The 15654-nt window shown below is 31.2% G+C and overlaps 1 protein-coding gene across 1 annotated transcript; it reads left to right on the forward strand.

Moving 5' to 3' along the window:
* The first annotated feature begins 489 nt into the window (after positions 1 to 489).
* LOC119828176 (sphingosine kinase 1) lies at positions 490 to 15443 on the forward strand. Its single transcript, XM_038350275.1, has 3 exons — positions 490 to 1362; positions 11527 to 11626; positions 13243 to 15443. The coding sequence occupies exons 1-3, from the start codon at positions 527 to 529 to the stop codon at positions 14092 to 14094; spliced, it is 1788 nt and encodes a 595-aa protein (XP_038206203.1). The 5' UTR covers positions 490 to 526; the 3' UTR covers positions 14095 to 15443.
* Positions 15444 to 15654: the final 211 nt, after the last annotated feature.

Consider the following 15654-nt stretch of genomic DNA (forward strand, 5'->3'; position numbering starts at 1 on the left):
AACGGAAAAAAAACTCCTTTTAGAAGTCAACAGGACAATAAATCAGGTAAGTACAAATTAAAAAAAGAATACAGATACAAAATTGACTATAAAAAGGCACCTCACAAGACTTTTTGATGATATATAATAAAAATTATATAATCAAAAAGTTGTTAGCTCGTCATTCACGCCTTTGAGGTAGATACACGGAGTTCAAGTACAACTAGTTCTTAATCTGTGGGTAGATGTAATTAATTCATACAAAAGAGGCTATTAAATAATTAATTTATTTCAGTCCCTTGAATTTACTTTACTACTACTTTTCTTAGGTACAGTTTCACTTTTATTCAAATTATTAGCGTCGAAAGTGAAGAGATTTACCCACGTTTTATTTTTATTATGATGGCAAGAACGTGTTTGTTGTTATTGCAATGTCAATTTGGCAGCAAGTGGCCTTGGTTTTGACTTTTAAATTATCAATTTTAGCAGTTATACATAAAACACAGTTATGGCGGATTCAAAGGTTGGAGTAGACGTATTTCATGACATGGGTGACGAAAAAGCCGATACAAAGGAGCAAGTGCACCTTGAAGAGACATTCTATATTTTATCCAAGAAGAAATCCGTTTTTCGTGTGCGTCTTACATCTAAAGGTTTATCTTTAATAAAAGAAACTGATGATAGTTCTAAGGAACAAACAATATTGTTACGCGATATCATTGGTAGTAAATGTATGAGAAGTAAAAGACGTCGTGTTGGTGGAGGATCATGCGTGTGCACTTCATTCGTTGGACATCAACAGCTTAAAGTTGTGGATGAAAACAGCGGTGACCTTGATGAGAACGATATCAGTGCCTATCTGTATATTTATGCTTACGTATTGAAACAGAGCCGACGAACATTAAAACGGGAGAGAACAACGATAACGTTGAGGTTCCGATCATACGATAAATATGAAGATAACAATAAAGAAGCACAGAAATGGAGAACCACAATTAAATGTTTACTCGCGAACGAGCCCATCAGCAGTGTTCCTCCGGTGAACGATAAGAAACTGTTAGTCCTCTTGAATCCGAAGTCGGGACCGGGTAAAGCGAGGGAGTTGTTTCAAATGAAGGTAGCTCCGATATTACAGGAGGCTGAAGTCCCGTACGATCTCCATGTAACGAAGTACGCGAATTATGCGAGGGAGTTTGTTCGTACAAGAAATGTGTACAATTGGCGCGGTATTGTGGCGGTTGGTGGTGATGGAGTGTTGTTTGAGGTTCTAAATGGATTGTTTGAGCGTCTTGATTGGCAGCAAGCATTTGCTGAAGTGCCATTAGCTGTGTTACCATGTGGTTCTGGGAATGGACTTGCAAGGACTATTTGCCACCATTTCAAGTAAGTTTACCATATACATAATTTTTATAAAATGCATAGTTTTTAAGCATTCACTTGTAAAATATAAAATTGAAGCAAAATCATAAGGAAAATAATTATTATACATAAATTTTATAACTTTAACCCTGGTTATATAAGTTTGAATCGAAAATAGTTAAAATTAAAAGTAAAAACCATAGTATAGCCTATATTACTTATCTCAATTTACAAATGATTAGACAGATTTATTTAATCATATTATCATATTCTGGGTCAATGAGCTTTTGATGATAAAAATAAGGAAAATTTTCTAATTCACATAATTTATGTGTTGTATTAAAATTGTTAATTTCTATTAGCAGAGATAAATGTTTACATAATTTTAATAGGTGAACTAGATAAGTATTGGGAATAAAAATTAATTAATTAGGCCATTTAAAGGTTTAGAATAAAATTCTTATTTGCTCTTACTTATTTTATAAATATTTAATAATAAGATAATTTTTTAAACAAAATAAATAAGTTCCATAAAGTAATAAAAGAAAACCATCTCTTATGAGATATTTGAATTCTTATTGGATTTTATTAAAATTTGTCTTTGCTTGTGGGGTTGATGTTTTACAGCTTTTGGGACTTCATTTTATTTTGGTCAAATTCATGATCACATCTTTGTGAACTAGTTAGAAGAGTAATGAAAAAGTACAAGTAATAGAAAGTATGTATGTAGTCATGACTCTTCTGACATCAAACTCTGACACTTCAGTTTTAATAAGCTAATATTCTAACCATTCTGTCTAGGCAGATTTCATAACATGAGCATTATACTCAATATTATATGTTATATTCAATTAGCTAAAACTGATTTTAAATTTCACTTCACTCACTTCATTAATTACTAAATGAATTTTTTAATGAAGTTTATTTTATGCCATACTGCTTCAATGATATGAGGAGATTACAAAATATTTCTTGTCATTTAGCTTTGCATTATCTTATAATGGTTAAATAAAATGATTATGATGAAATTAAATGGTTTAACAGGCTTTTTTATCTTTATATTGTGTTTGTCTTTGATTACAAACAGATTAATAGGAAATATTTGTTAGCATTAACAGTATCCAATGTAAATGGTGTATTTAAACAACAAAAAAAAAAAAAATAAAGCAACTTGGTAAAGGTAAAGAAATTCACAATTTATAAATTTGTGTGATGAGTATGACATAGTTTTTGGAAACAAAAAAATATTATCTATACTTATTATTCATTTACCAGAAAGCTGTTTTAATATATAACTTAGAAGTGTATTTAATATATAAGTTAGAACAAAAACACCAATGTATAAACTGACACATAAATTTTGTATTTATTTGCATGCAGAGCAATTGGTAAAAAAAAATTTAAAAGTTATTTTACTCTGATAAAACTTTCAGTACTTTATTATATACATTTTTCATACATGTGACATTTGAGCACAAAAACAGTTGTTAAGAATAATAAATTATCTTTAAAGTTTAGATAAATGCCTACATGAGTGTATGGTATTAGGTAAAAAGTTTTTATTGACTGATTTATCATAGCTGGCTCAATATCTCCAATAAAATTGTATTCAACAACATCATATGATGTCATTGTTTTTAACTGGTTTCTTATTTATGTTTTATGCTGTTATATAGAATTTCACATTTTTTTATAGTTGGGCTTACTTACATGTATTAAAAATAATAAGTAGAAGTACTTTACCTATAAATATTTTTTTTCTAGAGTACTTTTTTCTATTTTTTTATTCAGGGTAATTGTGAACAGAGGTGATTGGAAACAACTGTTAATATTTTTTTTTTCATAACTGCATAATGTTTAAAAAACATACCATTTAGTGATTGAGTTGAGATTTGCCCTGATTTAATTTTATATATAATTACTTATTGTCGTATGTTACGATCAAAGCCTATTGTTATTATAAACTGTCTTTATGACTATATCTACATTTTAAAATAAAAATATGTTAAAGAAGAGCGAAGCGACGAGCTTGTTAGGTAGTTTGTGACCCACTGCTCGAGTCGAGCGAGCGAAGCGAGCATCCGTGCCGCCGCAGTGGCCGGCGACTGCCAAAATCAACTTTAGGATATTCCCACTCTTACAGAAACCAGTTAGGGCCAAAGTTAAACCTCAATCAATTAATTCTCGTTTTTAACGTGTCTTCCCTAGGTAAAACTAGTTGTTACAAAGGCGTTTAGTAACTAGTTCTAACCAGGGAAAATGCGTTGTAACGGAGAACGGATTTTAACTGTAACATCAACGTAATAAAATATTGTGCACTTTACATTTAACATATGAATATTTATAAACAAGGTTACATAAATAAAGAAGTTGTTTATACAGCCTGTTGGTAACTTAAAATATTATTCAATAAAAACTTCTTTAAGTTAGATATTATTGTATAATATTTTGTATCACTTTCATATTATTTACATGTACCTAAATGAGGTAATTCGTAAAAATATAATTCAATCGTCACAATTTATATGATAACTGATAGTTTGATGTTTAATAACTCGAATCCTGTCTTGAATCTGTCGTGAAAGATCCCCATATAATAATCCGTATATCCGTATTATTTATTCCTATTCCAGATGAAACATTGAAAATAATAAAAAAATTCATAATTATTTATTTAAAGAAAAAGTTAAAAAAGTTTGGTGCTCTCAGCCTATATACAAGTAGGCTCGTTCAGTAATAATTTATATATAATATCCTTACTTATTATTGTTTAAGGCAAATAAGAAATTACAATCAACAATGTTTTTGTTACATGATCAAACAAAATATTGTGTGGAATTGATCTCGTTTTTACGTTTCGATACTTTGCAACCATGAACTTAATGACTCATTTAGAATTAATAGAATTGTGCGTACATTTTATTAATCTTTATTCTTTGTTCATCGCTTCGTTTAAAGTCCACCAAACCGCATTTATTTCCTAAAACTTAGTTTTATTTTAAATAAAACGAAAATGCGGGCAAAACCAAGCACTTAATATAAAGCTAAAGAGTTCGTTTGTTTGAACGCGTTAATCTCAGGGATTACTAGCTGATTTTAAAAATTCTTTTACCAATGGATAAGTGCGTGACCCTTCCATGCTATATAATACTATATGTAACACAGCGAATTTTTATAATATACATAGTGAAAACAATGAATTAAATTTATTGTTGCGTGATACAGTAACATATCTTGTTGGTGCCAGCTGCATACCGAATATTATAATTGATAACACACATTCGTAATACCTATTGAGGTTAGATATTTTAAAACGCCAGTGTAATCCACGTTGATTGAGAAACAGATAACGTTAACGAATATTGTAATTAATTCGTCGAGTATTCGTCATTGTATTTTAATTATTAATTACATTATATTCAATTAATGTTAATATAGTCCATCCTGTTTTTCCTTTTGAACTTATATAAATTAATATTGTATGTTTACTGTTTTGTAGTTTTAATTTTTATCCTACTGTTGTCTACTATGAATTTTTTATTTTATTTTTTACTCGTTAACAAACGACTTAGGTATTAATCACAGAAATTTATTTGCATAACTCAAACTGTGGGCGTCTAAAAATACCATTACCTACCAATAATATGGTTATTGAAAATATGAAACGATAGCATTGAGAACCAACCTCCTTCGTTTTTGAAATCGTAACATAAAAATGCAATAGCAAAATATCAAAGGGTATTAAAAATATATTAAAACTTTTACTTAAGTAAGCGTCTTTAAGTTTCTTCTTGAATTTTTCGAAAAGTTTGTACTCTAGAAAAAAAAATGTTTTATTACAAAAAGAAAAAAAAAATAAACACTCGTATTAATTACTTCATGAAAGCGAATTGTTGATGATTTATCTACTGCTTGTTATCTCGAGTTAATATTATGAACTCCTACGCTATTGTTTATATTATGATAATAAATATTAGGATTTGGGAAATATTACTAAACCTGCTGGTTTACTTTCACTGACAAACTTGACTAAACTTGAATAAATCACGTATTCACAAAGTTATAAATTATTCAAATACTTTATATTATTATTTTTCATAGTATTGTATGGAAGATAAAATTATAATTTTGCTTTGGATACGTAAACGTTTTAATTGGATTCCCCATAAATCGGCAGTTCTTTAGTTCACGGATTGATACGATTTCATTTAATTAATCCAAATTTATCCATTTAATCGCAGTTCACTATTAATTAAGTTTGTTTTTGTATATGTCGCAAGTGTATTGTGAAAGCCGTGGTATTACAATTTCACTGATGATTATTATGAACTACTATATAATATAAATGAATCTTATTCTTTCTGACTGTCTCTTCAAGCTTAAAGTATTGAACAGATTTGGATGTCATTTGTCTCATAATATGTGTCTTAAACTACATAATTTTATTATTATGTAGTTTGAGACTCAATAAGCTCAAGATGAGATAAGCTCAGGAACGGGAACTATGTTGGGAAAAATTCGAGAATGTCTATCTTTTCCTTTATTACGCGCCCGAAGCCGCGGGCGGAATATTAGTAAATTATAGGTAAATTAGCTGCGCCCCGCAGATTCACCCGCGTAAGTCCGTTCCCGCAGGAATATCGGCATAAAAAATTGCCTATTATAGTTATTCTAGTTGTCCAGCTGTCTACGTACCAAAGTTCGTGAAAGAGCAACAAACACACACACACATATCCTTACAAATTTTCGCATTTATAATATTAGTAGAATAATATGGTAGGACAGTAGATTGTTAACTTCTCTGTCCCCGTGTCAGTACAATGTCACTAAAACCAGGCCGTTAAATTGTAATTTTAAAATAATTAAGTAATTAAAAAAAAAAAGTAATTTTAAATTGTAAATTGTAAGAAATTAAATCGACCGACATTCTACCGTTTGATGGTAATATCGCTTATATAAAATCGTAACACGGCTTTGACCTTATACCTGCCTGCCTACGACATATAGGAGTACATTATGTGGTATAACGCTGCTTTGCTCGCATGGTTTCCTTAGAAGTCACTAATTCAGTCTGGATGGATACAAACATTATAATGTGTAAGTACCACGTTTAATCTAGATCATCTATTATAAAGCATTACATCCATCTCTCACCATAGAAATAGGATAATCTTATTTATGTTATAAATTAGGAAAGTCGTATTGGTTAGATACACATTCTGTAACTCAAAAACGACAACGAATTGTACTGATTTATTGTTCTGTTTAGTTCGTTTTTCGTAGTTCGCCTCCATCTGGATTAGGATGAAATGTGAAAATAAAATCAAGCAAAAAATATTTCAACCGGGTGGAGCCGGGACGAGCAACTAGCATTATACGAAATACAAAGTAGGGACTGTGCGGCGCCGCTGCAAGGGCGGTACGGTTGTTGCGTAAAGGCTGCGAAAACTGAATAATAATTAGTCTAATACACGGCAATTGGCCAATTGTAATTGTAACTTATTAAATTTCTACAGCAACGCCATCAAATTATTTTATAAAATCCGGTTGTTTCTTCCTTTTGAAATCTACGACAATTACATATAGTATATATATTAGTAACAAGATAATAAGAACTGAATACCGATATTATAACTTATACCTAAGTATATAACGTGTTCATATAATATTCTTTAATTTAAAACATTGCTCACCAAAGTCAGCCTACGTTCAAGAAAAATAGATTTACCTTTTTGGGAAAATTTATCATTGATGTTTCGCTCCTTTTGGTCGTAGCCTTTAGCCTCCCTATATATAAAAAATAAATGGACGATCCATAGTTCAACTCTTATATATCTTTGACTACCTGCGCCCCGCGGTTTCACTCGCGTATGTCCGTATCCCGTAGGAATATCGGGATAACAAGTTGCCTATATGTTATTACTGCTGTCCAGCTTTCTACGTACCAAATTTCATTGCAATCGGTATAGCAGTTTTTGCGTGAAAGAGCAACAATACACACACATCCTTACAAACTTTCGAATTTATAATATAATATAATATAATATTAGTAGGATATATAAGTATTAATGTTAAATATTGTTTTTTGTTTAATCATGTACGTGGGTTTTTATCCAGCAACATCTCAAAAAGTGGCAAAAGGGTAATGATCTTCATCCGAGAAAGTTCGAGAACTTTTATTAAGTGGTTATAAATAACATGTTACATTTTCGTGTTTAATTTGTGATTCAAAATAAGCTGGTTTAGGGTATAGTTTTAAGACGCACTAATTACTAAATTATTAATATTTTTTTTTGATTTTTCTCCTACATATCACTAGATTTGTTTGTTTTTGTGTTATTCTAAAAAGAATTAAATGCTTTCACGCATGATACTCAATAGCGTATAAAAACTTACATGAATTCATCAATATTCTCGTTTCATTATAATGAACCTCCTTGACCACGACCTCTTAGATGACGAAATGAACTTTACACCTTCTCGACTGATATAGGAGAGGAAAACATATGGTTTTTGTAAATTCTGGTAATAATCTTTAAAGAGAAAAGCAGAGGCGTCTTTCTCAAAGTTGACAATAACCGTATGTGGTACCTACTCGAAATATTGAAACAGAATGCTGATTAATAGCATTCGAACTTTGATCTACGATTATTCTACACACGAGTTGTTTGCGCCATGTAATAAGATTGTTATTTGTTACCGACAATGTGCTTGGTGTCATAGTATGGTAGTTCTTAGTTTAGATAATTTCCATTTTTATGTGGCCTGTTATTTGCTTATCCTGCTTGAAATGGCGTCGAAACTAAAAACAAATTAGGTATAAAGTAGAAACAGCAAATTTCTTATGCTAATGATATTGCAAATACAAATAGAGATTTATCTACAATCAAGGATTATCACGTTTACGCCGGCCAATGCCATCTTAAGCCTTGTTTGTATTTGTAGAATGTTAACCTCGCTTTTAAAATTACTTTATGGTAAATGCCGTATAAGTAACACTAAACTCGACGATGGTTTAAATTATATAAACGATCCTTTTGCGAAACTTGGTCCACTATTTAACGTGACATTTTAAAATATTTGCTAAGCCATTTCTGAGAATATCGCGATGCACAAGTAACATTGTAAGCGTTATTTTTAATATAATTCGTTTGTTTATTTAATAAAAGCTTTTCTCTATGAAAATTTCATCGAAAAGATAATTCACAAACAGTATAAATTATATGCGTAGGTATATACAGATTAATACTGATGTCACATTACATCTGGTAATACGTAAACGTCTGGTAAACGTAGGTACACACAGAAATGTCACAACGTTCATTTAACTCTACTGTACTATTGTTTTCCAGCATTGCAATTAACCCAAATAGACGGGTACTGATTTTCTTCAAGTGTAAATAGTCAATTACCATATGTTAATTATTCGGCACATATATCAAACAAGCATAAAAAGAACAAGTGGTTTTTAAAAAGTATGCTACCTACTATAAGGAACCTTGAAAGACCTTAATAATTTCATCGAGTCCATTCAACAATATTTTTTTGGGCACTCGACTTCCTTGACCTCTAATGTGGAAATGAAAGACTTTATAGGAAGTAGCATTCTTATACATGTATTTAGATTAGTTTATGGATTACTGATTGAAAAAACTTTGTTCAATAATTTTGAACCATACAAGTTGTTAATATTGATACATAATAAAAACGTAGATAAAGGTTTGACAAAATGCTAATACGTTATAACGATCGAATTCACTATATGAATTTTAGCCATGCAACAAAAATACGGACGCTATTTGTTTGAAGTGTATTTTCCTCATGTAACAGTTAATAGCTGCAAGCTTGGTTCAACCGTGTTAAAGATATAATTTTAACTTCCGACGCAAAAAGAGGGGTGTTGTATAAGTTTAGCGTCGATGTGTGTCTGTGGCATCGTAGCTCTTAAAAAGATAAACTGATTTCGATTCGCTTTTGTCATGTGAAAGCTAGTTTCCTGGACTTTTCTGTATTTGATGAATATCCGTCAAAGATTCGGGGTGGGTGCTTCTGCGCGGCGTGGATCGTTTTATACTAGGCGACAAGTCCACACGATGCTAGCGAATACCATAAAAAATGAAAATACTATACGTCTCAACCCAGATTGTTGGGGAAAAATAAAATTACAATCAAATAAAAGCGAGATAACGGGGTCAACTCATAACCTTAACTGTTTACAATTATTATTATTCTAAACTTGGCTGAATAAAGAATAAATGGTCTAGTACATTGGTACTAAATCAATGTCACGGAAAACCACTGTGTCCAGGTCAAGTGAAATATGCGGTTTAACAGCCGTATTACAGATATCAATCAATCATTTGTAATTAACTAAAAATTCAGAGAATAACGTCGAGATATAACAACGAGTAATAATATTTTGTCTATACTTCCATACGAATGTCATAAATGCGACAGCCTTGCCGTCTGTGTTACGGAAAAACACAGGACGATTATATTGTGTTCATTTCTTTAAACTCAACCACTAGTGTTGAAAAAGAGCGTAAAAGTTTTTGTCTGCAAGTCTCTCTGTGTTTACATCTTCTTCTTCTTATATATAAAATTCTCGTGCCACAATGTTAGTTACCTTACTCCTCCGAAACGGGTGGACCGATTCAAATGAAATTTTGTCGTGCATATCGGGTAGGTCTTAGAATCAGCCAACATCTATTTTTTATAATTCTAAATGATAATGAGAATAAGGCTGAATAGTGTTTGCCGGGACAGCTAGTAATATGTAAATAAAGCTCAGAAAGGTTGTTAAAATTAAATTATTGGCATAGCTTGTAAATCCATCTTGCAACATTTTTATATTGCGAAAGATCTCGTAATCTTACTCCATTTTGTTATTTTTAGGTTTAGTGATATAATTGACGCGATCGTTTTATACTTTCTCTTTTCATTTGATTCGCTATAGTCTTGCATAACTGAAGTTTTTGTAGTGCATTTTGAAGTCGTGTGAATGCACGTTTTGAACGTATTTAAGTAGTAGTAAGTAGTTTTGTTTCTTTAGATATAAGTAAAATTTGTGATTATTACATTTATATGTAGACACGTAAAACTCGTCAAATTGTTAGCGATTTAAAACAATAGAATTTGTAAATAACTTTTTGTAAAGACAGTACTATTATAATGATTGACTTTTTGTACAGCATAATTAGAATACGAATCCATCCATCCATACCAGTGGGGGAGATACCAAATTCTGAAATGGAACCAATAGACTACAGGTCCCTATCTATCTATATAAAACAAAAAGAATCACGTCAATCAATTAAAACAGTTGTAAATTACGAACCTACTCTTTCGTTTTTGAGATGTCAGATGTTAAAAATCTCTCAATATGAATAGTGAGAAATTAAAATACATGATGCATGTAAATAACCTTCAATTTAGGTAGAGAGTATTATATAGGTAAGTATAAGGTCTGTCCAACTGAAAAGAATTTTATGTATATACATGGGTAACATACTGTAAACGATCTTGGATGATCCGATGTTAAAAGATTAAATCGAATGTATAAATTCCTATCACATAAAAGAGATCAATCAAAAGATAGCCACCAAAGAAAAAAAAAACGGAAAATACAAAGGTATTTAATAATCTTTTGACCTGACCTACTTTTACCACTATTCCATGAAATGTTTACGTAAATGAACATCTTCACCTTGCTTGTGAATTTGTAGGTTCACATAATGTCGTGCTACGACTATGGTGGCTTTCTGTACATATTATACTGTTATAATTATAATGATGTAAAGCTGAAGAGTTTATTTGAACGCGATAATCTCATGAAAAACTGGACCGATTTCGAAAATTCTTTTAGCGTTGGCTGTGTACGTGTTCCCTGAGAGCCACAGGATATATAATATGTACCACGAGCGAAGTTATAAACATAATGTAAACCTGCTTGATAGCTCCAAATTATACATATGTTGATTCACTAGCTGTGTTTATAACATGCAAGCTCTGAATAATTAGTCGTAAATGTAAATTTAATTTCACATAAGATTCAGACACTAAATGCAGCCACAAGGAAAAAACAATGTAAACCTTTACTAACAAAGTAATTTTTTATATACTTTTACTGTGTATTTGTAGTACTTTAGCATGCATTGTTTGTCTCAATAAATTATTTATTTGTTTCAGTGAGCCGTTTTTTCATGAAAACATGGTTGGACTGTCAATAGCACTCACAAGAGGCAAAACAGCGCCAATAGATGTCGTCAGAGTAGAAACAAAAAGTAAAGTAAGTAGGTTACATTTACAAATTGGCACAATCATTATTTAATTTGTGTATACATCTTATTTAATAAGTAAATTATTCGTGTTATGTATGTATTCAACATTTCAAGGTGTTTCTGAGAGCATGTAATAAACAATATTTTTTTTTATTACCATTTTATCGTTTCCTTAAGCTATAGTTGAGAAAATGTAATATTCTATTGATATAATGACTTCAATTTGTTATAGATGTTTATCTCAGGAGTTACTGGTCCAATTTGAAAAATACTTTTTTCATTCGTTTGTTTGAACGCAGGAATTACGGGACAGATTTTAATATAATATTTCACCATTGAAATTGTATGTGAATCTTGAGTGCTATAGATTATATATTATGTACAACGGACGAAGTGAAGGCAGAACCAGCCAATAATGACATCGTTCAATATTTGAATTCTCAAATTAGTTATTTTATTAACGATTCTTGTTGTAACACAACATAACTGCGGTAATGCAGTTGAAGTTTCTGTACTATATTTTAATATTATCTAGCAAGTCAGTAGGTACTTGGGTTAAACGTTTAATTATGATGTATTAAAATAAATTATGATGAATCTTTTTATACGACTTCTTCAATAAGTTAAAAGTCACACTCATAAGTTTTAATTCAAGTCAGTCGAGTTTTCATTAACATTTGTTTAAACGTTTAGAATATTAATAAAATGATGGGAAGTTACATTTAAGTGAACTTCGATCATGAATAGCGTTAATGACCTTTTTCAAATAGGATGTTAATCGAGTTTTGTGATGAATTATACCTAATTAGTTCCTGTCGTACATGCTATTTCTAAACATTGCAGTTGTCGTATCCAGTAATGCATTGTCTTTTGTTTTCTACAGACAACGTCACATCATAATAATGCGTCGTCATTGTATATTTGTTTATAAGGATCTTGTATCGTTGTTTGAGAAGTCAAGGCTTCATTGTTTACGTCGATTTTTTATCAAAATAATGAGTTTCTTGTTGGAGGTATCATATATCTATATTTTTAATTTTTTCTTTTTTATTCCCTTAGACATAAGTGCAGGTTCATCATCAAAGTTCATTCTGATATTTACGTATTGTTTTTATCACTCTGCAAGTGTTGCTTCATTTTTTGTGGCGATCAGTCTTTTATTTAAAAAAAACAATCACTGTAGTAATTTTTCAAAGTGTGAAGACGAGACGATTTCCAATTCTATCTATGTCAATCTTCTACTCATTCAGCGTAATTATTTTTACCTTCAAAATATAATGTTACTTTTCAATTAGGTACATACATCCGTGCTTAGTACGACGCGACCGCACTGATAAACAAGGAACGTTGTGGGTACTGCGGATACCAATTATTCCCATTTGATCCTATTACGACTCTATCACACGATTATCAGGCGAACTACGCATATTTATTCCGACAATTACATTGCCCTTTTTACGCTTTAGTTTTAAAATAGTCACTTGCTTTTTGATAAATGTATTTTAAGGGATGTTTAGGCGATTGTTATTTATTCAGATAATGAGAATATCATTTAATGAAAAATACATGCAGTGTATTGTTGTAGTAATTCTTGATAATTCTAACTAATCGTATTTTTCCACAGATAATGTTTTCCTTGCTATCAGTCGGCTGGGGCTTGCTGTCAGATATCGATATCGAAAGTGAGAGAATGCGCGCTATTGGCGGCCAAAGATTTACTCTATGGGCTCTCGCGAGAACCGTGGGTTTGAGGAGGTACAAAGGTGTCCTGAGCTATGCTCCAATCAAGGATGTCAGTAAATTGCCCAAAGCTAAACATACGATCACCCTCAGTCATAGCGTCAGCCAGGACGGTTCCCTCGACTCCCCCGAAACGGAAGCGTTTTTCGACTGCGATGAGCAATCAGACGTGTTTACGAGTACGGTGACTGGAAAGAAACATCAGAGAGTAGACTCGTGGTACTCCGTGAATTCTAGGCGGAGTGCGTTTTACAGTACCCGCGGCTCGGAGTATCACAGCGTTACGAGTGGTGGTTCAGAAATGCGGTCGCCGGTGCATGCCTGTATGCACGGTCCAGCCCCTCACTTGCCGTCTCTCATGTCCCAGTTGCCCTCGCACTGGGTGCACGAGGAGGGCGAGTTCGTCATGGTTCATGTCTCCTATCAGTCCTATATCAGCGAAGATTTGTTATTCGCACCGCGTTCAGAAATGTCCGACGGTGTCATGTGGATGCTTATCATCAAAGCAGGTATATCTAGATCTCAAATATTGTCGTTCCTTGTCACGATTTCACAGGGGAATATAGCGGAGCTTAATAATGAGCATATTAAAATTGTTCCCGTAAGTGCGTTCAGGATAGTGCCGGAAGGTCAAACCGGTTACGTCACGGTTGATGGTGAACTTGTTGAATATGGGCCGATTCAGGCTGAAATCTTTCCGAATATTGTTAATATCCTCACGCCGGATACAAAATAAAGTATGATAGATGGGTTTAGATAATGCGCTTCTCCGAACTGTGTCAGCCACGTGTAAAAATTAACCGAGCCGAGAGTCCTTGTGCAATATAATTATGCGTTTGATATAGAAAAATAATATCTACACCTGTAAGGTTGTGCCAGACATTATATCAAAGTATGTGAGTTAATCAGATCGTTGTTGTTTAATCGCATTTGTATTTAATTTAACGTTATAAGTCTGTATAAGAGGATTGGTTAAATAGCTAAATTGTGATATTTTAATGTAAACATATTGTTTCTTTTAAGTAAGTCTGTTTAAAGACTCGATGTTGCAGTGAATAGTGCCAAATCGTGAGGCACTCTAAAATCTTATCAATTATCGGAATAGTTAACAATACAGCGTGTACTTCATGAGTACAATTATTCAGTTAATTAATCAAAACACGATTGCTCAAAGTAGAGCAGTAAAAATGTTTATAATATCGGATAAATAAGTACTAATTGCCTGTAGCTTCTAGTTTTATAGCTATAGCTACCTAATTTAGTACATATAATTACGTAATTACGATTTACGCTATTGACAAGATATTATTACCAAAAATTATCATTTTACGAGTTACTTCACATAAATTATAAATAAACTATTCATATATATGTACCTATACATTATATAATAAAATTTATGATTCGTAAACTATAGAAAAGGTAATATCACAATAATAGTCTATAATAATACATGAAAAAAATCTATGATACTAATTATTGTATTTATATAAATGAATAAAAATATCTTAACCTTAAGAAATACGTACCAAATCATTCCAATCCAGAACTAAATTAAAATATCGATATTATTATACGCATAATAATTATTGTTTTAAGCAAATTAAATAAGTAAGTATATCAGCCTATATGAGCTAATCATAAGAATCCAGTTGCTTAGAATATAAGGAAAAATTAATTTACAAATAATATTAAGAATAAATCATAATAGCTATCTGTGGTACTTGGATAGAAAGATTTGGGATTTTTTAGATTCTACTTAATTATTTTAGCAGTATTAGTGAATTGTTTTTTTTTTAATATATTTAATTTTTTTCTGTGATAATATTAATGATTGCCATATAAAATCACAATCACAATGCTGAACCCCACAATTACTATGGCTAATAATATATTTTTATATTTTTTAATATATTTCATATTTTATAATGAACTTTATAAATTTTGTTTGGATGTACAAACCTACCTGTTTTGATGTTTCTAATAGAAATTGTAAATCTTTTAATAAGGTATGTAAAGCAGGTTGTATTAATTATTACTGGAAATGTATGGAGAACTCATTTTACTTAATATCATATATTTATTATAGCCCAATTATATAAAAAAAAAACTCCTGTTATTCTTCACACAAAATAGTAGTACTACATGTGTTTACATGACTTATATGTGTTTTAAAACTTGTAATAATATTGCCATTCTTGCCTCATGTACAATAATTCTATATTAATAATTTCCATAGCGCGTGTTGTTATATATTATATAAGATATAAAAGCTTAATTATATAATTGCACAAAA

Source organism: Zerene cesonia, chromosome 7 (genome assembly GCF_012273895.1).
Source record: "Zerene cesonia ecotype Mississippi chromosome 7, Zerene_cesonia_1.1, whole genome shotgun sequence".
Classification (NCBI taxonomy): Eukaryota; Metazoa; Arthropoda; class Insecta; order Lepidoptera; family Pieridae; genus Zerene; species Zerene cesonia.